General features: G+C 44.3%; 1 protein-coding gene across 1 annotated transcript in view; it reads left to right on the top strand.

The window, feature by feature from the left end:
* The window catches only part of LOC138534947 (dimethylaniline monooxygenase [N-oxide-forming] 2-like), a 272372-nt gene that overhangs the window by 9481 nt on the left and 240443 nt on the right, over positions 1-22448 (top strand). The window contains exon 2 of the mRNA XM_069641258.1: positions 16619-16757. Within this exon, the coding sequence (XP_069497359.1) occupies positions 16626-16757 (132 nt within the window). The 5' untranslated portion in view covers positions 16619-16625. The remainder of the gene's footprint in view (positions 1-16618; positions 16758-22448) is intronic.

Below are 22448 nucleotides of genomic sequence, written 5' to 3'. Positions count from 1 at the left end.
CTATAATATAATGGAGTGATTCATTCACTATAATGTTTTCATAGTATGTCATAGCAAACATGTAAAATGCATACAGTGGTAGAGCTCTGCTTTTATAGCATGCAGTGGTTCATTCACTATAATGTTTTCATAGTATGTCATAGCAAAAATGTAAAATGCATACAGTGGTAGAGCTCTGCTTTAATAGCATGCAGTGGTTCATTCACTATAATGTTTTCATAGTATGTCATAGCAAAAATGTAAAATGCATACAGTGGTAGAGCTCTGCTTTAATAGCATGCAGTGGTTCATTCATTATAATGTATCATTCCATGCTGCAGCTGATGGCAAGACTATTACTGGACATACAGAAGTAACAGCAATAACATTGGCATGCATGTTCTACCATTCCCAGATAGCACCAATTAAAATGCTGCTTTGGTTAAGATGCGATGACCCAATGGAAGTTCTCTCAGCATCACTGAGGGACTGCGAGCTGTGCTTTTACATTCTGATAGCTATGGGGTAATGCACTCATCTTGGAAAGAAAACTACGTGAGCAAGACGTGTTTCAGAACTGGTGGCCCGATTAGAGGCCGGAATCCTGCATGCAGTGCGATATAAGAACTCAATTTTATTTTGTATAATGCAGTGCAGAATTGCAAAGAACATCAATGTATCACGCAGGATGGAATCTTAAAAGCTCTTAAAAGCAACGTTCAGCAAGTGCCTCCCTACATTTCGCAAGGTTGCACTACCTTCTACAAAATAGCCAACACCCAGAGAACTAAATAGAACTTTTAACATGATGCACTCTATGCATCAAAGAGTAAATGATTGATACTGAAATATCCCTGCTGCAAGAGCTCTAGAAAAGAGCTTACATTCTGTTCAGTGAGACCATCAAGGGAAGTTTCCTTTGGCCTGCCTCTTGTTAAGTGTCATGGCTTCAGAATTAATTTGGTACGATTAGTCTTTTTGAATTCATCAGCATTACTATCAGAAACACAGAATATGTATGTACTGTAGTCAGGGCTTTAAGTGGGCCAGGGCTAGCCGGGACCAAGCCCTGACAGTCTCCAGAAAGGGTTGGGAAGCCAGGGCCCACCCAACTAGCCATAGCCCCAACAGGCCCTCCAGCCCTCCTACTGTTTCTGAGTACAGAGTCATCAGGCAGCCGGTGTAGCCGAAGCCACGGTTACAGGGGCTGCTGCCTGTAGGGGTCAACACTTTGGATTAAAAAAAAAGAAAAGGCATCGCCTGAATCAGAAGTGCCTACTTACTTGGCTCCCCTTGTGTGGGTCTACAGAGAGTAAGAGAGGGACCTGAATTATACAGGGAAACTGAACATTAAGTCAGCCATTCATCACACATGACATGAACTCCCCTTAACACTTAAGAACATATAGCGTAAATCATTCTATACCAGGTGCAGTGTCAGGGTGTGACAACCAGAAGCAGGACGACCCAAATCAGACCTGTAAGACATCCTCAGGTGTGGGACCCACCAGCCACTCCATACAACAAGTGCCTGAATAGACACACCTTACTACAAAGAGAAAGTAGGGCCAGGATGTGGCAGGAAAAGAGAGGCCCACCTAAGGATAGAGACGAGCCAATTGTTAGGCAGAATCCAGTGCAGTTCCCTTAGGGAGCACTACACCAGATCAAGACAACAGGTGAGAGCAATAAATCCCCTTTGGTATCAGTCTGTACCACAAAGATTTAGTTGGTAGCTGTGGCTGAGCAGTCAGACTTATCTGAAGAGGGAGATGAGCAGTATTCAGGGTTTACACAATAGTCCTACTGTACTATGGTACAAGGAAACACTGACCAAAGCTTTGTAGTTAAAAAGTATATATATATTTATTTTATACACTTCTAAGTAAACACATGTATCACAAGTATCAAGCAAGTTAAATTAAGTCAATAGAAAAATATACACACTCCCTATATAAATTGTAGGCCAAGTGAGCCAAAGTGAAAACTGAGCAAAGCGGTACAGTGATAACTACACACAAGGGAACCTCTAGCAATTTATCACAAGGGAGGGAAAACACAAGTTATCTAGACGAGGCTCTTATACACCCTAGCAACACTTCCCATCAGTTGTGAACCAGTTCAGCAAGACAGTGCATCAATATAAGCAATACTTAGAATGAACACTGAGCAAAATGGCATTTCACAATGATTATGCAGTGGGAAGGAAAGGGTAGTTATAAGACAGGGTTACACCACACAGTTCGAATGGAGAATCAATCTCGAGAAAGCAGGTCTAACAAATGTGATCAGAGTCAAGAGGCCTGTGCCAGAGTTAGTGGTACAGGGCAAGGGCCCAGGAGCAAAATGTTCTTGTAGCTGCTGTCAAGTCTTTGGTTAACGATGTTGAAAAGGTGGTTGCAGAAAGTGGAAGACAATGTTAAGAGAGAAGGGCGGCCAACCCTGCAGGTAGGAAAAGGATTTAAAACACCTTTAGCACTACCGCGAAGAAAGGCGGCCTGGCGGAACAATGTACCTTAAAAGTGAAGAAGTGGCTCCTGCGGTGGCGGTTGTTACTGGTAGTTCCTGCAGTTCGGGGGATCCAGCAGAGGAAGAGAGGCTCTCATCGTGGTGGAAGGTTCGAGGTACTGGGAAGAAGCCAACTGCGGTGCTGCCAAACGAAGTTTAAAAGGTATGCTCCTTTTAATCGCGGTCTGGGTCGATAGCTGCCTGGCTGCCTGGTCTCCAAGTGCTGGGCACTGTCGATTCGACCAAAGCAGGTCCGGAGAAGCGATGGGCAAACTGGTTGTTCCCACCAGCTCAAGGGAAGGAGGCTCTTTCGAAGAAGATCTCCTCTCGTTGTGCGGAAGAAAAGTGGTGAGACGATCCGGCAGGGCTTCACCGGTGGTGTAAATGCTGAAGATGTCTGTGGCTTCTCTTCCCTTTGGTTCCGTAGTTCCAGTGTCGACGTCTTGCTTTTCCGGTCCTCAGGACCCTGCTTTTATGCAGAAAGAGACTCATTCATACAGCCTAGCTGTCACTCACACAGTGGAGTGGTCATCTTGGCGGGAGACCCTCCAGCCTATCATGACAGAGTGCGACATGGGTTGCTGAGGCAACCCTGTCCAGGGGTCCTACTCCCCCTCCCACACAATGTACCCACCCCAGACTCAGTGGCGCCGAAAGGAGAGCTTCTTGGTAGAAGCCCGCCAAAAGGACGAACAAAGGATCCCCGACCTGGGTTAGGATTGTAAAGAAAGACACGAAAAAGAAGTTATATCGGCAGTATGTTAGAGGCTGTCAGAAAAAGTGGTAGCCTCGAACAATGGGAAAATCCCATAGAGAAATATTTGCGGTCGAATATTTTTGGTAGTAACCACTGCCACCAGCCAGAAACTTTTTAGAGGGGTACTGTAGGGTACACTCTCAAAAATGCACCTAGGGGAAAAACTATTAACCCCTTCCACGACCTCCATAGTAAGATGGGTTGTACTGGTTAAGTTGGTAGAAATTGACTCGTAAAGTCAATGGGGACTTTACATGCCCTGGGAGACAGTAGTCAGTCTCAGGGTATCGAGTCTATGTTTGTGGGCTGCTACGACACCCCTGTGGTACTGCACGTAGGGTGCTATGTAACACATGTGCATAAAGATGGTTCCTATGGGGGAGAGAAAGAACAGCCTAGAGCACACACATAGCAAAAATGCCTAAGAGTGGGAAAAAGAGTCTCACTCTTAGCAGGTAAAAAAGAAACAAACCCTTCAAATCCAGCAAAGCTGCTGGGGGACTCTATAGGTAATGGAAATTAGCCATAAAATGAGAATTCTCCCTATCACCAATCCAAAGTCACATGTCAATGATGTGGGTCATCCAAAGGATTGGAGCCCAACAACAAGTTCCCCTCTCAGCTAACACACCTGAAGCCCCTTCCACCAGAGAGTGTCTTGAAGGGTGAAACAGCACTATATGAACATACCACCCCAGACTGTTGGTGTAGATGTTGGTGTAGGACCTGGAGATTTGAGAGTGGGGACAGGAGTTTAGGAGAATCCAGATGGAGGAAGCAGTTTTACATGGAGTTAGATGAAAGCCCATTAGGGAGAAGAAGGGGTCCAGAAGGGTGGACCACACTGGGCCTTGAGAGCTAGAGGGGAGACCCAGGCACCAAACTGAAGAGCCAAAACTGGCCAAAAAGGTTAAAGAAGGTGACCCCAGAAAGAAGTGGGAAAGTGGCGACAGTGACTGCTGTGCAGAATGGAATCGAGAAGATGGGGATAATGATAACATATCCAAAAAGGGTGAAAGAGAGGACAGTACGAGTAGAGCCTGACGGGGTGAAAAAGGTAAGGACAGTACAAGGAGTGCACTAGGAGTGCCCAGATGGGTGAGGGTAGTTCTAGTAGTGTCAAGTGGGGAATATCATGCAAGAACAGTGCCCAAGTGGGTGAAGTAGGGGATCAAGAGGATTGAAAGTGGAAGTGAACAGATAATAGGTCAGTACAGAATGAGAGAGCTGTGGAGCCTTGGAGAGGAGGCACAATAGGATTGTAGACATCGTAATAGGAGAGTGCACCATTAAAAAATGGACAAGGTGTGTAATGGAGAGGGTCGAGAAATAGCAGAGGAGGAGTTGCCAGAAAGGTATTAACTGATAGATGTCAGGAGAAAAAAGGGGACATCTGGTAAATAGAGTAGCTTAAAGTAGCTTAAACTAGTTGAAGAGAGTACGAAGGATGCATCAGGTCCCTTGGGATAAAGGTTGGCATACTGGTGGAAAACCCAGGGAAGGACGAGCAGTCATTGCCCATCAATAGTGGGTCTCAGAGAGTAAGGATGGACAAAAGGGAGGCCAACGATGGTGCACTCCAAGATCTCCTTTTTTTCTAATGTACACTAGTGTTGTGGCCACATAATATATTTCATAAGCTCTTCCTATTTAATGCCTACCATGTGGTGAACGCTTCTCAATTATACAAGCCTTTCAGAAAATAACTTTTTTTCAGCATATTGATGGTGTACTATGTTTGCTCTCATGTGACTGTAATAAAAGGGAGAGTAGTATATTTATAAATGTATAAACACCCAGACAGATTTTCTTTTCGGTATCACAGGTCTGTGCTTTTAAAACACATGGGTGGTGTTGCATAGCTCCCCGTTCCAAATCTGTGCCTACCATGGGTATTCCATTCCAGTAACTAACACAGTACCCCATTGGCCAACATTTTTTAAAAGAAGCACATGGGGTAAACTCTAGAAAAAGTGTATGCATTAGTAAATGTCCTTACGTCACGAATACGAATGATAGCTTTTTGACTACCAAGTTAAACAAATTTGAAACATTAGATTCCTTTCATTATGTAGATCATAGCTCGGGGTGAATGTAGGTATTGTCAGTAGCAGAGCATTTGTTATGACGAGCCCAGCTGTGAGTGATTGTGTGCATTATAACAAATAGAGGTCTGAATGGCTGTAGGTGGGATCAAGGGCAGCGCTCAGTGTAGGTTTTGGATATGATTCCGCCAGAGAGCGTCTGGGTGATATACAGAAAATAGCTCTGAGTGAGCTTGCAGAAAATTACGAGCAGTGTCTGTTTTCAGGAGCATAGCTCTGGGTGAGTTTGTGTGTGCTCGTAATTAGAACTCTGAAACAATGGGGCTTTTATCAGGTGCAGGAGGCCTTAAGTGAATCGTGGCATTACAATGAACAGGGTTTAATTGACTTCGGATATTTTCAAGAACACAGATATAAGTGATTCTTTCTTTTAGAGCAGAGCTATGAGGTCTTGCTGTTATTATTAGCAGAGCTCTGAGTAACCGTAACTCTGTGTATTATATAGACCAAAGCAATTATTTCACTCATAAAGAACCTTGATGGGGATGGCCGTTTTAAATAACCTACATAGACTCGTTAGCTTTACAAAACAGTCTTTTTCAGAATCCCATGGAATATGCCAACATTCAGTATCACTCTTAGAGCATCAATGTGATAGTTCTGCTCTTTTGTGATTTATGTTCCAAGTACCGTTAAACCGTCTTTATTTGGGCAGACACCGTTAATATTTACTTACTTGTCCTACTGCACGATATTATAATGCATTGCTTGCTCTTGGTACACTATTTTGTGGGTATTCCCCCAGCAAAGTATTCTGAAGGGCATTATCCCATTGTAAAGTTCTGCTTTGGGGATATGTTTGTAATGAGCACACACTATTCCTGCCATTCAGCCAGGGATATAACTGTGCAAAACAATCAAGGGAATTCAAAACATGTTGAGCACTGCAGAATGCTAAAGCATCAAGGGAAGTGCTGTAAGTTGGGAGGTATCAGGTTAATTGATGTGATCCTAAAAAGCTCTGTATTTAAAAACAGACCATCTAACACTGTAAAAAAAAATTAACTCCTCACTCTTGAAGTACTAGTTGGTTGTCCATTGGATGTTTGTTGAATTCTCAGCACTAAGAGTCAATTTCAACAGATATCATGCTCTCTACAATAGACAATTCTCTACCATATCATGTTTTGCCCATAGGAATGTTGAAAGGTGCTTTAAAGTACACCAGGCCCCATTTTTCAAAGATGTCTTGAGGGGAATCCTTTAAACACATGCTTTAGTTGAACACGCTTAGCTCATTTACTGCTCTCTGCAGATCCCTAGCACCAGTATTGTTAACAAGCCGATCATTTTGGTGGTGCAATGCCACACACCAGCACCCCCACTCTGAAAATGGTTCCAGCACAGCAAGGCTATGAGTAAGACGGGTGGAGATAGAGAAGGTGCGAGAACATCACTGTGAGAACATCCAGGATTGTAAGGTCCATTTCGGAAGACCCCTTGGGAGACAGTGAAAGATATGACCTTTAGCCTCTCCTTTAGCAGTAGTCTAGATAGTAGAAAGCTTTACTTCAGTCCAAGTCACAGGGACCGTTGTAGGGAGTAGGGACACCTGAGCTAGGGTGAAGGGAGTCCCATGGATGTTATGTCATGCTATGTTATGTTATTTGGCATTCATACAGCGCTCTATATATCATTGGTATGACCTCAAAGTGCTGGTAGGTTGAACGCCCTCGCGCACCGCATTTCAGGTCATTAGAGAGAGTAAGTGTTGAAGGGTGCTGGGGTGCACCAGTTATTTGTGCAGCTGATGTAATTGCCTGATGGTAATTGCATACTAGCTTTAGGTGTGGTGGTGATGACATCAGTTCAATGTGAAGTAGTCTGGTGGGTGGACACCTAGACTGGGTTCCAGCTGTGTTAGGCCTGTAGAATGCATATGTGTGCAGCTAGGCCAGTTTGTCATGGGATATAGCTGCATTTTATTAGAGTGAAGGGGTGTCCATGGGGTAGTGTTAGTATGTGAGCAAATAGGGCGAATTTATAGAGGGGTATAGCTGTATTCTAATTGTGTGATGGTGTAGAGTAGAGAGTAAGCGTAGTGATATGATATGATGGTTCATCCAAAAAGCACGTAAGCGCAGTGCACTTTTGAAGCACTAGATGACAACGGAGGGAACGAGGAAGAACTCTAAGACACTCCCACAGGTCATGAGCAGCACAAAATGTGAAGACTAGCTGTTGTACTCGTTCTAGAGAAACCAGACTGTGTATGTGCTAAAGTACAGACAGGAGTACATGCCTGGGAGTGGTACATGGGGACCAGAGGGGCTGGGTACACAGCAACATTGCAGGGGGTGGGGTAGGGGCAAACAGCAAGCAAGAAGGGCAAGAGGTACAGAGAGACATCACATGACCAAAGGGGCTGCGGGTATACAGCGACATCAAAGGGAACAAGGGGGGACTGGGCACATAGCGACTACATGAGACACTAGAGGGGTATGGGGTACACTGCGATATCTTAGGGGACCATGAGGGAAGCTGGGGCGTATAGCAACACCCGAGGGAGATAAGGGGCCAGGCGCACAGTGGCAACCTAGTGGACCGGCGGTTTGGGGTGCAGTGACAAGATGGTCTGGGTAACAGTGAAACGTGGTCCCAAAGGAGTTGGGGGATGTTGAAGAAACTTGTAGGGTAACTCTTAGTCCAGACCCACCACCTTGTTCCAGAGAATACTTTGAAAATATCAATAAATTGCAAGAACCTATACTATTCTTGTATGTAGATCTTTGAGCCATCTGTAAAACTAATCATACCTGTAAATGTACAGACTCTGGGAAGAAAGAGCATTAGAACAGGATTTGTAGAATGTCAATGTAAGGTGTATTTAGAGCATGGAAGAATTTGATCCCAGAAGTGAATACTTTATGTGGACGTACAGATTTTAGGTAAGACACAAGCAACTCTGACAGGAGAAACAAACACTAAATATTTTGTTGGGATTGATGTTCACATTACAATAGAGAAATGAGTGAACCTGAAGAAATATCTATACATATTTTGGCGTAAAGTTTATTGGAATGTTCATTTAGGAAGTTCTATGAAATAGAAAATGTAGGGTTCTGAGTTTAAGTTTTAAGAAAAGATGGTGCTAAATCGAGGAGAGAATAAACACATTTTAAATGTGAAGAAGACAATTCATGCACAGGAAATTGAAATAGCATATTCACAGTATTTAATAGTGTGTTGGGTAATCTAACAGCCTCATTACGAGTTTGGTGGTATCTCAGTGGTAATACCACTGTGATAGTGCCTAATGGTATTGCCGTTAATAGCACTTTGTCAGATGGTCTTAACACAGGTGGTATTATCACCAGATTAAAAGTGGTGGTAGGCGGTTTTAGTCACTGTTAATTGGAGTCCATAGGATTCCATGGGAATTCTGGCAGTATTACCATTGATGGAATTACCACTGGCGGTAATACCACTGATTTGCCCATTTCTGGGCAGAAAGGCAGAGGAATTACATCCAGAATTCTATGTCACCTCTGCCTTATCTCCAAACCTGTAATTCGGTGGTGTGGTAATGCGGCTGTAATGCAGTGGTAACTGCATTACCACTGTTTATTTACCGAACTCGTAATGATGCCTTAAATGGCTTTTGCCATGGAATCAATCTAGAAAATAGTTTGCCCCTTTTGTGCCTTAAGAGATGGAGTTTGTCTGTGCAAGAGCACAGGTCATCACTGCTCCTGCTGCCTGCTTCTCCACAGGCACCCCTCTCCCTCTTCAGAGATAGAGCTGCCTCAGTGGATCCTTGCAGCACACGGAGACCTTGCTTCTTACAAAAGTGGCCACCGCTATCCACCTTCCTTTGCCTGGCCCTGACACACCTCCTCAAGCTCTGCATGCTGCACCGGATTGGTCGCTGTGCAATGATATGCATGCATCAACAGAGAGCCATCAGGCTCTGCCAGCAAGGCTCACTGATAAAGGTCCACCAGAAAGGCCAGAGCCTGTCTGTGCCGGAGCACAGACCCACACTGGTCCTGCTGCCTACTTCTCCATGGGCACCCTGCCCCCTCTGCTGAGCAAGGGCTGCTTAAGTGGATTCATGCAGCACATGAAGGCGACCTTGCTCCTTGCACATATGACCATCAGCATCCACCTTCCTTTGCCTGGCCCTGAGGCCCCACCTCAAGCCCTGCATTACGCACGGGATTGGCCATGTGGCAACGCTATGCACGCATCTTCAGAAAGATGGCAGACTCTGCCGACAAGGGTCACTGCTAAAGGCCCACCAGAAAGACTGTAGCCTCTCTGTGCCGAAGCACAGACCTACATTTCTCCTGCTGCCTGTTTCTCCACGGGCACCCCACTCCCTCTGCTTAGTGAGGGCTGTCTCAGTGGATTCATGCAGCACACAAAGGATACCTTGTTCCTTACAAAGATGGCTGCCACCATCCGCCTTCCTTTGCCTGGCCCTATGCCCCTCCTCAAGCCCACCGGATTGGCCACTGTGCAATGATATGCACGCACCATCAGAGGACCGGCAGGCTCTGTCGGCAAGGTTCACTGCTAAAGGCCCACCAGAAAGCATGGAGCCTATCTGTGGCGGAGCACAGACCAACACTGCTCCTGCTTCTCCACAGGCACCCCACTCCCTCTGCTGAGCAAGGGCTTCCTCAATGGATTCATACAGCACACGAAGGAGACCTTGCTACTTACAAATATGGCCGCCGCAATCCACCTTCCTTTACCTGGCCCTGACGACTCTCCTCAAGCCCTGCATGCCGCACCAGATTGGCCACTGTGCAATTATGTTCACACATCATCAGAGTGCTGGCAGCCTCTGCCGGCAAGACTCACTGCTTAATTCCCACCAGAAAAGCTGAAGCCTGCCTGTGCCAGAGCACAGACCAACATTGCTCCTGCTGCCTGCTTTGACACTGGCACCCGCTCCCTCTGCTGAGCGAGGGCTGCCTCAGTGGATTCATGCACCACACAAAGGAGACCTTGTTCCTTATAATGATGGCCGCAGCCATCCACCTTCCTGACGCCCCTCCTCAAATCCTGCATGCCACACTGGATTGACCGCTGTGAAATGATATGCACTTATCATCAGAAAGCCATCAAGCTCTGCCAGAAAGCTCAGTGCTGAAGGCCCACCAGAAAGCCTGCAGCCTGTCTGTGCCGGAGCACTCACCTACACTGCTCCTGCTGCCTGCTTCTCCATGGGCACCCCCCTCCCTCTGCTGAGCAAGGGCTGCCTCAGTTGGTCCATGCAGCACAGGATGGAGACATTGCTCCTTACAAAAATGGCTGCCACCATCCACCTTCCTTTGCCTGGCCCTGACACCCCTCTTCAAGCCCTGCATGATGCACCGGATTGGTCGCTGTGTAATGATATACATGCATCATCTGAGAGAGCTGACAAGGCTCACTGCTAAAGGCCCACCAGAAAGCCCAGAGCCCGTCTGTGCCAGAGCACACACCTAAAATGCTCCTGCTACCTGCTTCTCCATGGGCACCCCACTCCCTCTGCTGAGCAAAGGCTCCCTCAGTGGATCCATGAAGCACACAAAGGAAACCTTGCTCCTTACAACGATGGCCACCACCATCCACCACCCTTTGTCTGGCCCTGACGCCCCTCATCAATCCCTGCATGCCTTACCGGATTGGCCGCTGTGCAATAATATGCACCATCAGAGGACCGGCAGGCTCTGTCGGCAAGGTTCACTGCTTAAGGCCCACCAGAAAGCGTGGAGCCTGTCTGCGGCAGAGCACAAACCAACACTGCTCCTGCTTCTCCACAGGTACCCCGCTCCCTCTGCTGAGCAAGGGCTTCCTCAGTGGATTCATACAGCACACAAAGGAGACCTTGCTACTTTCAAAGATGGCCACCGCAATCCACCTTCCTTTGCCTGGCCCTGACGACTCTCCTCAAGCCCTGCATGCCGCACCAGATTGGCCACTTTGCAATTATGTGCACACATCATCGGAGTGCTGGCAGCCTCTGCCGGCAAGACTCACTGCTTAAGGCCCACCAGAAAAGCTGAAGCCTGTCTGTGCTGGAGCACAGACCTGCACTGCTCCTGCTGCCTGCTTTTCCACGGGCACCCCGCTCCCTCTGCTGAGCGAGGGCTGCCTCAATGGATTCATAAAGCACACGAAGGAGACATTGCTACTTACAAAGATGGCTACCGCCATCCACCTTCCTTTGCCTGGCCCTGACAACTCGCCTCAAGCACTGCATGCCGCACTGAGTTGGCCGCTGTGCAACAATATGCATGCATCATCAGGAAGTAGGTAGACTCTGAGGGCAAGGTTCACTGCTAAAGGTCCATCAGAAAGGATGAAGACAGTCTGTGTCTGTCCATGCCTGGAAGACAGCCAGCTCAACCAGCCACTAAGATATGTGCCCACACCTGTAACCGCTTACACTGTAAATCCTTTTTCATCCAAACTGGTCAAGAAGGCCCACTATCAGCTGCACCTCCTCAGAAGTATTCTCCTTTTTCCCACCTTCCCCCAGAAACTCGATGTCTCCAGAGCACTGGTCCTCTCTAGGCTTGACTACTGTAACAGCCTCTTCCTCAATCTTTCTTCATCCTCCCTTAGTCTCCTTCAATTAATCCAGAATAGGACTCCAAGACTTATTTTTGGCCCCAATCCCAGGAACCGCATCTCTCCAGCCCTAATTTCTCTTCAGTGGCTCCTGGTTGCTGCCAGGATCAAATTCAACACCCCCTGTATCATCCACAAGGCTTTCTGGGACCTGGGACCCCTCTACATCCAACTCTCTCTCTCTAAATACCTCCCTGCTAGAGGCCTTTGGTCGGCTATCTCCAACTCTCTGTGAATCAGATGCTTTGCTAAGCTAAGAGTGAGGGGTAGATGCCTCTCCTCCGCAGGATCCTCCCTCTGAAATGGTCTACTTGCCACCCTCAGGCTTGAGCCAGATACCTTTAAGTTCTGGAGGCTCCTCAAGACCCCCCTGTTCTCCTCCTTCTTTACTCTCCACCTCCCCTGCTAACATCTTCTTCTGCCTCAGTGACTAGCCTCCTGCTTCCCTCTGAGGACTACAGGGCCTCAGGCCCCCTGCACAGTCCAACCCCATTCCCTTCACTTACCTGCTTTCCCTAGCACTTGCCCTCTGGCCTCCCGTTAGCACTTGCATTTCACCCCTTCACCCTTTCCCTTCCCACCTCCGCACTTTGTTTTTACGTATGCCAGAATTTCTCCTGAACACTACCCTCCCTCGCACTTCTTGTTCTACACTAGTAGGAACATTATTGTATCCTTTTCCCTTGTCCCCCCCATTTTGTCTTGTGGTGCCTTTTAACTCCATTTGTTGTATTTGCGCCTTACAAATGTCCAATAAATAAATAAATAAACTGCTATCTGAACAATCATACTGGACTGTCTGCAAGCACTTGATAACCCTACACTTTACCCAGGGGCTCCCGCCGGGAACACATATCCATGATTGTCCTCCAATGTCCCTAGAATGCTGATCATGTGCCCGTTCTCGTAACATTATACTTTTCTGAACTTAGCTTCCAATACCTTGCACAGCCGATGTAGCCCCCAACTCCACTGGGTGTGACTTTACCGGCATGCACCTTGCAGTCAACTGTATCACTGGTCCCCATTTGTGCTTTGCTATGATCCTGCATGCCCACTGTGCTTTAATATTGACCCAGTAAGCGGGCCATGTTCTAAAGATATTCCTGCAGACTCAAATCTCAATGTCGTGTATCTCACTGTAACTGTCTTGTAACTGTGTAACTTGTTACCATCTTGCAACTGTAACTTGTATCCACTTTGTAACTGTTTAACTTGTAACCATCTTTTAATTGTAACTTGCGCCTAGTTGCCTCAGGGCTTTGCGCGCTGGTATAAATGCAAATAAATAAATTACACAAAAAGTAGCGAAGCTCATTGGAAATCCAGATGGAACATGTCAGATGAAAATTACATGATGTTGTGATGATGAAGGTGGGGTGGACATGATAGAAGCTTTGAAGTGGTTGGGATTGGTGCTGATCGTGTAGTAAACCCTCCAGAATATTGCATTTTGAGGGAAAATGTAGCATGTAAACTGTGAGTTGTGGGTGATGTCAGGGGAAAACGTTATTGCAGTGGATGTTGGCCATTGGTGTTCATAGGCACTCTCCAGTGTTAGTTATTTTGACATCAAATAAATATTATTTAAAAGACAAACTTCACCACTGTCCCTATTTCGCTCTGCCAGACAGATCACTTAAGATTGTATGTTCCATCCAAACTACGGACTCAACTTGTGCTCCCTGCCTATATGTCAAGGGATCCACAGATGACTCGAAGCCATGTTATAAAGTTCACAGGATTTTACTGTACAGACAGAACGAGATTAGGTTTGACTGAACAAAACAATTCTTTATAGAACTGTGCTCCTCTATACTTCCCTCTTTCCATTAGGCTCCACTTTTCCGGCAGGAAACAAAATACAATAACAGTCTTTAAGGTTTTTATTTACGCCACGCTTCTTCCTTGGCTGTTGTAGGTGTATGCTTGTCTTTTGCAGACGTTGTCAGGATGTGTCACATCACCTTTAGGAAATACCTGCACCACTCCTGGCACTTTGGATCATTAAGACAAGGCCAGTAGTTAGTCACTGTATGGTCTTTCCCAGTTGGCACTGGAGTTGTTAGGCGTATTCCCTTGAGAGACTGCAAGAGGCCTCTATGTACACCACATTTCCAACAAGCTTGAATCCATCCCTGTCTGGCCTTGTCTCTTTCTTTGGTCACCTCTTCCTCCTTCCTTATCGTATACTCTCCACTCTCCTTCCATCTCTCTCTCTCTCTCTCTCTCTCTCTCTCTCTCTTTCTCTGTCCTCTCTGTCTCTCTCTCTCCCTCCTTGATGATCTGTACTATTCTGCTGAACTGTCATCCCTCCCTCCCTTTATCTTGTCTTCTCCTCTTAGCCTGTATTATTCTGCAACTTCTCATCTCTCACACCCTGGCTACTCCTTAACTTTTATTTTTCTCCTGTTCTGCTCCTCTTTGCTATTGTTATTTTCCCACATCCTTCTCTGCTCCTCTAGGTTTCTACTGGTCACTTCTCCTCACTATCCCTTATCACCTTTTTCTTCTCAACTCTGCCTCTACTCTCTGGTGTGCTCACCTCCTCCTCACTGCTCTTCCTCACTCTTTTTACTTCTCCTTCTCCTCCGCCGCCCCAAAGTTCTCCCTTTATCCTAACTACTCCTCTTGACATTAGGTACCTCATGTGCCCTTTCTCTCTCTGATGGTCTCCCCTCCTCCTCCTGACTGCCCCACTTCACCTCTGTGACCTCCTCTCCTCCTCTTCTCTCTAATGGTGACCCGTTCACTTCTTGTGGGCTTCTTCTTCTCCTTTATCTCTGCTTCCTCCTATCTATAGCTTTCGTCCATCTCGCTCCACCACACACATCCCTTCTTTTCTCCACTTCTAAATTGCAAATTCCTCCTTGATGCCTATTCTCTTGTATCCACTACAAAACAGCCCGAGGGATGTAATGGTTGCATCCTGTGATTAGCCACTAAGACTGGTGCTCAGAGTGAGGGGCGACAAAACTCCCATGTGTTGGTAATCTGTTAGCAAGGCTCTCAGCGGGTCCATAGGTCGCGTGAGGCACTAGCAGCACCTTGAATTCAGGTGGCATGAGGCAGGATTTATCAGCATCTGATATTCACCAATTTGATATGCCATCTCCGGCAAGTGAGTGTGTCTGTCTCTGCTGTGCATGCATTTATGCGATCCATGTTCAGCATGGCTTTGTGGGCTACATTGACTCACTGAACAGAATTTCCCCAAAACCAAGCTGCATTTGTGCAGAAACAGCAAATGATCTTTGCTGCTTTCAAACCACACCACTATATTCGGGTTCTGAACTCTGAAAATGGCAGAGATAGTAGGTTTGTGTTCTACCCCAGCCAGAACACCAAGTCTGTGTTGAGTGCTACACTGCCTGCCACAAGGTGAAAGATACATTCTTCCTCTGCAAGGTCTATAACATTCAATTTCCTAAACCCCTCCGGAGCACCTGTGTCAACGGGAATGCTTAACCCCACACTAACCTCAATAAGGTCCACTCTTCTGAACCAAAAAGTGTTTGACCAGGCTACTGATGAGGTAAAACAAATTAGACTTCACTGAGCTTGTGGTGGTCCATTGTCTTCATTCTATCCCCAGTCCCATCCTCTAGCTGACTCCATGTGACTTATTCATCACGCCACGCACTCCAATTGTTTTACTCAGGTGGGCTCCAGTTGACTGTGACCTATCAGCTTTCACTTCATTTTTGCAGTGGGTTTTATCTCCTCATTTTCTTAGTTGCACACACATCTTCCATCTCCGTCGACAAGAATAGGGAGCACTGTATTTAGGGATTCTGTCATCTCCACTCAAGGCTCACTTGACCACGAACAGCAGTAGTTTGGTTTTTCCCACGTTCCTTTAATCTTTCCTGTCCTTTCAATCTCTTCCTTATGAGTCCACATTGCAGAAAAAATACATGCTTGATCCAGATTTGAGGGCGACCTCAAGAGCGAGAAAAGACTACTTCAAGTACATAATTCCTTTATCATAAAATGCATCTGATTTGTCAAGTCTATTTTCTATTGGCATCTTTCTTAATACTTTGCCATATAAAACGTTTAGACAGTTCTTTCAAACAAGGCATGAATAAAAAATCGAATAGCAACACAACGGAAAGAATCCATGATTCGTGTGGCACATTTTCATCATATGCGTAAACAAACAGTTGTGATTATACTTAATCCACTTAACAGAAATGTGTCAATCTGAAAATTCTGTCCACCTCAAGGAGATAGTACAGTCATCACAGGAGTCTGTCAGAGGAATAGCCAATCAGTGAATACCTTGTGAATCCAGACTGACTTGGCTAAGCGGCCATGTTGGTTTTCACCATTCATTTCATCATCATCTTCACTTTGGAGCTCTTATTAATCACACAATCGCCTTGATGTCTACTCTTACCTGGCCAGCTTTCAATTGCCAGTCGGTAGTGGGGCAGTGGAGGGGAGGAAAGAAGGGGGCAGTTGTTGATGCCTTTGAAACTTTTAGGCCCCATGCATACTCTCAGGAGGCTCAACTGAGTCACAATGGCAAAGAGATTTTGCTTAAGGTGCCACACCTGATATATTAGTAGCCCTCAAAGGTGGCTGTCTGTGTTTTTGGTTTAAAGAAAATTGTTGTTTTTGATGTAAGCTACGCTCACACACTCTAATAGGCTGGTGTTCCATATATAAACATTGATATTGATACCCCTTTGCACAGGAAAACTATGGCGAAGAGAGTTGCTGTCATTGGAGCTGGTCTCAGTGGCTTGGCTGCTGTTAAATGCTGCCTGGAGGAGGGGCTGGAACCAACCTGCTTCGAGCAGAGCAAAGACCTTGGAGGGCTCTGGAGATTCACGGTAAGCGAAACAATCAAGTATTGTCTATCAACTAACAACCACAGACCAATAAAATCATGGCAAGGCAAAAAGCAAAAACCCAGCTTGGGCCTTGTGTGAGCTGATCATGTTGATATTGGTACATGAAGCCTATGGTTCAAGTTTTTGTCATATATGTTTGTTAAAAATACAATCTAAGAACAATTTCTATTTTGTCCCTGTAAAGCTTCAGCCAGTTGCTCCCCATCTAGTCACTCACATCCGTAGCTTAGATGCCGTGTCCGGCATGGCCAGCCGGACGATGATTTGGGTGACATCAACATAGGAGTATGACCGGAAGTTGTGCAAACGGATGAGGAGCAAAATAGACATAGGGTCATGATCCCAGGCAATATTGACCACTCCCAAGGTCTAAAACAGTATTAGAACACCCTAGTGGTGTTTCTAGGACGCTGATTGGTCAATCTGCGGGCTATATGCACCGGTATAGCCCGCAGATTGATTACAGCCTGTAGTTTGGGTTGCAACAAAGCTGTTCGAAATACACGTTCCCAGAGCAACGTGTGCACGTAGGAGCACAGAAGTGAAGGAAAGCAAGGAAAGCAATGGAAACGCTGTCCAAGTGTCAGGCTCACGGACCTGAAAGGAAATGAAAGAAAACAGTTTGCCTGCGTTTCAAATTGAAATGAGGCTGACATGAGCTGCAGTGCAGCGTAAGAGGGAACGCATGAGGAACTTTATACGTACCAAAGAAATGAGAGGATTTGTTGCAGGCACTGATGAATATTCAATGGAGCCTAAAAACGTCAATGGGGAAAAGTGCACAGAAAGGTAAGTAAATTAATTGGCTGTTAAGTGAATGCATGTTCATGTTGAGCTAGTAGAAGTTTATTCAATTGCATATTTGTGTGGAATAGGTACTGCCTAACATTTGTGTAGTGGGGGAGCCGGGGGTTGGGGGGAGCACACCTGAAGTAAAATTAATTGGAACAGGGGTCAAGCATACCCACACCTGAATCCACTTCAGAACCATACTCCTCCCACCCTAGCACCTTCCACCACCCTATAAAAAAAAGAAACATGTTTAATTGAGGTACAAAAAATGTCTGCAACATTTATTTACCCTTTTGCAATTTGTTGTACTTCAATTAAACATGTCTCATTTATTCAACTTTAATTAAACATTGAGGGTGTTCTAATAGCTTTATAGACCTGCGGCGAGGGCCGTACCAGGCGTTATGGGCCCTGAAGACCGAGTCAATGGCCCGAGTGAAGCTATTTTAGTACATTGTTTAACCCATATTAAAATAGCAGAAGAGAAGAATTCCTTGGAACCATTTAATGAAGACACAAGGTTTAATCATGCTGAATGGGTCTAGCCCTTTTGACTGTCCGCCTCACTCCACCTGGTCTCAAAGAGGTTCCGGTGGCACTATTGATTATATATATATGTGGACAATGCACTATCTTCAAACTTACTTGAATTTAGAATAGAAAAGATGAAGAGCAGCGATCACAGCATGCTATGTCTACAATGGTCCATATGACAATGACAATCAATGCCAATAAAACCAAAATGGAGAGGCACTCTGACTGCCAATAACAGTGTCAATCGGGTATGCTGGACAGAACAATCCATTTCACAGTTTGATCTTCTGCTCAAATCAGCTTTCAGCAACCCAGAATTAGATCAAGCTCCTAGTGGCTCAATTTACTTTGACATCATACAAAATCTGAGTCAGCCAGCTACTGATAAAAAACCCTTTCAGCATAGAAACCATGTGTTTGACCCATTGACAAAGGAGAGGAAACCGCTTTATCGAAGGGAAAATCGAGAGGCTGACCTCCTCCTGATAATAGTACGGTATTATACTCTTAAGCGCATAAAGACAAATTATAAAAACTGGATACGGCATCACAAAGCTCAAATGATACAAAATGATGGGGAACAAATGCTTGAATATCTGAAAGATAAAAACACGACTCGCATCTGGAAAGCTATTAATGATTCCACCCACTCTCAACAAACATCAAACCAAATTCAGCATGTACCCGAAGTGACGTGGGTTGAATATTTCAGTAAAAGGTATGCTCCACCTGATACTGTTGGTGCAGTTATAACTGGAAAAAAATCAATTCCCTTCCATCTTAACATTGATAAATCAGACATTCTGTATTATATTAAAACAATCGGTCCATCAAGAACCCCAGGGCCTGATGGGCTGTCAAACAACGTTTTCAAACAACATCCAAAACTATGGACAAACATCTTGTTCGCAATCTTTGAGCAAATTAATCTCTCACAAACTATTCCTCTTTCCTGGAAACATTCCATAATAGTACCTCTTTTTAAAAAGGGAAATCGTGAAAAACCTGAGAGCTATAGGCCTATTGCCCTTCTCGACGCTCCGGGGAAAATGTATACTCGAATAGTCCTGAAAGAATTAAATGTTTGGATGAACATGATCAACATGCGAGACCCATTTCAAACAGGATTCGTGACTGGTCTCGGCACAGTACCAAACATGATAATACTTAACATGTTGAAAGCAAAACATAACAACCGTAATCAAAAACTTTACATGGCTTTTGTCGACTTTTGATGTGCATTTGACTCGGTTGATCGCCAACTGCTATTCACAGAGTTGAACATGTATGGCTGCCCTCAATCATTACAAACAATAATTGAGCATCTACATTCCAACACGACCATCCAAACTAGGCTCTCGATGGAAGAACTTTTATCATCTCAAGTTAAATCGGAAAGAGGCGTTAAGCAGGGGTGCATCTTAGCCTCAACACTCTTCAATCTAGATCTGGGAATTGCATTTGATGACATCGAGAGTGATGCTCCAAAATTGGGAATGGAAAAAATAAAGTGGATTCTATACGCCGATGACTTGGTGCGTGTTTCACAGACACCAAGAGGTTTGCAGAATATGCTTAATTGTTTGGAGAACTATAGTGTGGCAAACAACTTGATAATCAACACCGAAGAAACTCAAGTGTTTATCTGTCAGAAGAAAAAAAGCAATAAACCTACAAGGAAACCCAAATGTTCTTAGGCAAGCAAAATCTTAGTGTTGTAAACAACTACAAATACCTAGGTCTTTTCTTTTCAGGTAGTCCTGGTTGTTCCATAACATCAGTGACAATAGATGCAAAAGTTCGAGCTTTGGCCTCTGAAGCATCTATTCTAATGCGCAAATTTGGAAAGTTTACTTCTAATCATGTAACACTCTTTTTTAAACAAAAAGTGATACCTATAATATTGTACGGTGCAGAATCTCAAATACCAAAAACAAGAAAATACTGGGTTTGATACGAAGGTAACTTTTGGAAATCTGTTTTGAAACTCCCAAATTGCACACCAACAGCACTGCTGCGACTCGAATTGGGTTTGATCTCAATCTATTGCCAAGTCACTTATAAATTGTGTTGCTTCTTTAGAAAATGTATAGTGGGAGCCTGTGAGAAAAATGTACTAAACACTATAGCTCACTATTTACTAACATCAAGCGACAAGTTTCCTAATACGTGGTATAAATGTGTTTATTTAAATGCACTAAATGATGCTAATATATCTTTGCAACTGTTAATTCTTAATCCAACAAAAGCTAAGGCAGCTACATCATCAAGATTGGATTGATACTCAAGTCATGTGTCAAAGGTATGTTGATTACTCGACTCTAATATATCGACCAAAAAATATTGGAGTAATGGACAAATACTTCCAGAAATGTCCCTCCAGCTTTATTAGATCTCAAATGCTGAGAATATGGATAAACCTCTATCCAACAAATGAAATTCTGGCTAGACGTGGTATTATATCCAAAAGGCAAAAGTGGTGTCGTTTTTGCAAGAACATTGAGCAAATCGAATCTCTAAGTCATCTAGTGGTGTGCTGTCGCATGTTGAACTTTTTACGGCAAAGATATTTTAAAGAATTGCTACAGTTGTATTGCTTTCGCTCAGATGATGAAATTTGGGACATTTAATCAACAGTGACCGAACATCGATGCACATTGCCTTAGTTAAATTTATGTCTGCTATTTTCCCAAAATGAAATTGTCTGTAAGCCTGTAGATTTCTCTACTGTTTACTCAAAATTAATACTTGAAAAGTAATTTTTTTTAAATTGTATTTTATTTATTTTTAAAAAGATAGATAACAATTGATGGAAAATGAATTTTGTATGAAATATTTGAAAGGTTGTAAATCAGCCAAACAAATAAAAAAAAAAAAGTTAACAGCAATATACATTTTGGAGGTGTGGTGGTAAAATAAAAAATGTTAGTTTAATGCATAATAATATAAATAGAAAAAACATGTTAGCTATTAAAGAAGGTTACCTCTTGTAGTATTTAAATAACAAGGTAGTTTTCATTCTGAGCATTCTGATGGGCTTAGAGGAGGTCATCAATAACATCCATGTACTAATTAAGCTTTATTTACCCTGCCCTAGGGCTGTACTCAGAGCTATGGGCCCAGAGTCAATAACTCCAGGTAAACCCAAGGCGGTCTACCAACCTATTATGGCCCACTCATGGGTGTGAGGGGGAGTTTAAAACAAAATTAGGTGATATATACCTGGAGTGGTCACTGGAAAGTATCTAAATTCGGGGCACGCTTCTGCCACGTATATTTTGTGTTAAAGCAGACACCCAAATAATTAAAAAACCCTACTTCCTCAAGTTGAGCATAATTAATGCGAAATTTAGGTGATCGTGATTGCAGGTTTTCTCAAAACTTTGCAGTGTGCCAACCACTGCCAGGCTCATTCAGCGTCATTTCTCTGAGGTTCCAATTTCTAATATCATATGGTCCAGGGAACATCATGAAAAGACTTATGCACTTTCAAGTACTGAAGGAAAGGAGAACAATGTTTGTGATCCAGAACTTGCAAAACTGTCGTAAGACAACATGGCAGTACTAGAAAGGAGACTAACTACGACTTCAATGGTATCCTGAGAAAAGAAATGAAGACAGGCTTCATTACCAAACTCTGAATACCCCAAGAACTGGACAAGAGGAGGATGGAAGGAGGTCAACGTTGGGGAAACCAAGCCATGTTATAATCTGGTGTAGCCTCCTGATGCCTAGCCCTAAGATGGTGAGATGGTGCACAGTTAGCTGGGCCCCCAGGGATTACACAAACCAAAGAACTGTTGGCATGTTCATTCCGGTGCCCATAGATGATAAAACATGCTACTATGTACAGTCATGCAGTACATGTCCTGGGGTGAAAACATCACAATAATTGCGGATAGGGTTGTTATGTTCATTAAAAAAAAACGAGCAAATCTCTTTGGACTCCATAGTAGAGTTGCCAAAGTCTAAAGGGTGTGCTACAGTGTTGGTGGTAGGGACACTCTGGCCATAATGGCACATGATATTGCACTGGACAAATTGCCAATGGTTTTATGGTTATCTAGCATTTTTGTGTGAGATTGTGAAATTAAATGGATTACCAAAGATCATAATTTCTGATAGGAGGTCCCAATTTATATCTAGGTTTTGGTCTGGTAAAGCATTGGATATAACGTATAATAATCTTGACCAGTTATCACCCGCAATTGGATGGTCAAACCAAATGAATGAATCAGCCTTTACAGCAACTCTTGAGATGTTTCATGATCCAATTTCAGAATTATTGAGCCTCATGATTACTAATAGCAAGATTTGTTTATAACAATATGACAAATTCCTCCA

Source organism: Ambystoma mexicanum, chromosome 1q (assembly GCF_040938575.1).
Source record: "Ambystoma mexicanum isolate Mex_15411 chromosome 1q, UKY_AmexF1_1, whole genome shotgun sequence".
Taxonomy (NCBI): Eukaryota; Metazoa; Chordata; class Amphibia; order Caudata; family Ambystomatidae; genus Ambystoma; species Ambystoma mexicanum.
The sequence above is the reverse complement of the archived record's forward strand: the minus strand, read 5'-3'. Positions and strand labels throughout refer to the sequence as shown.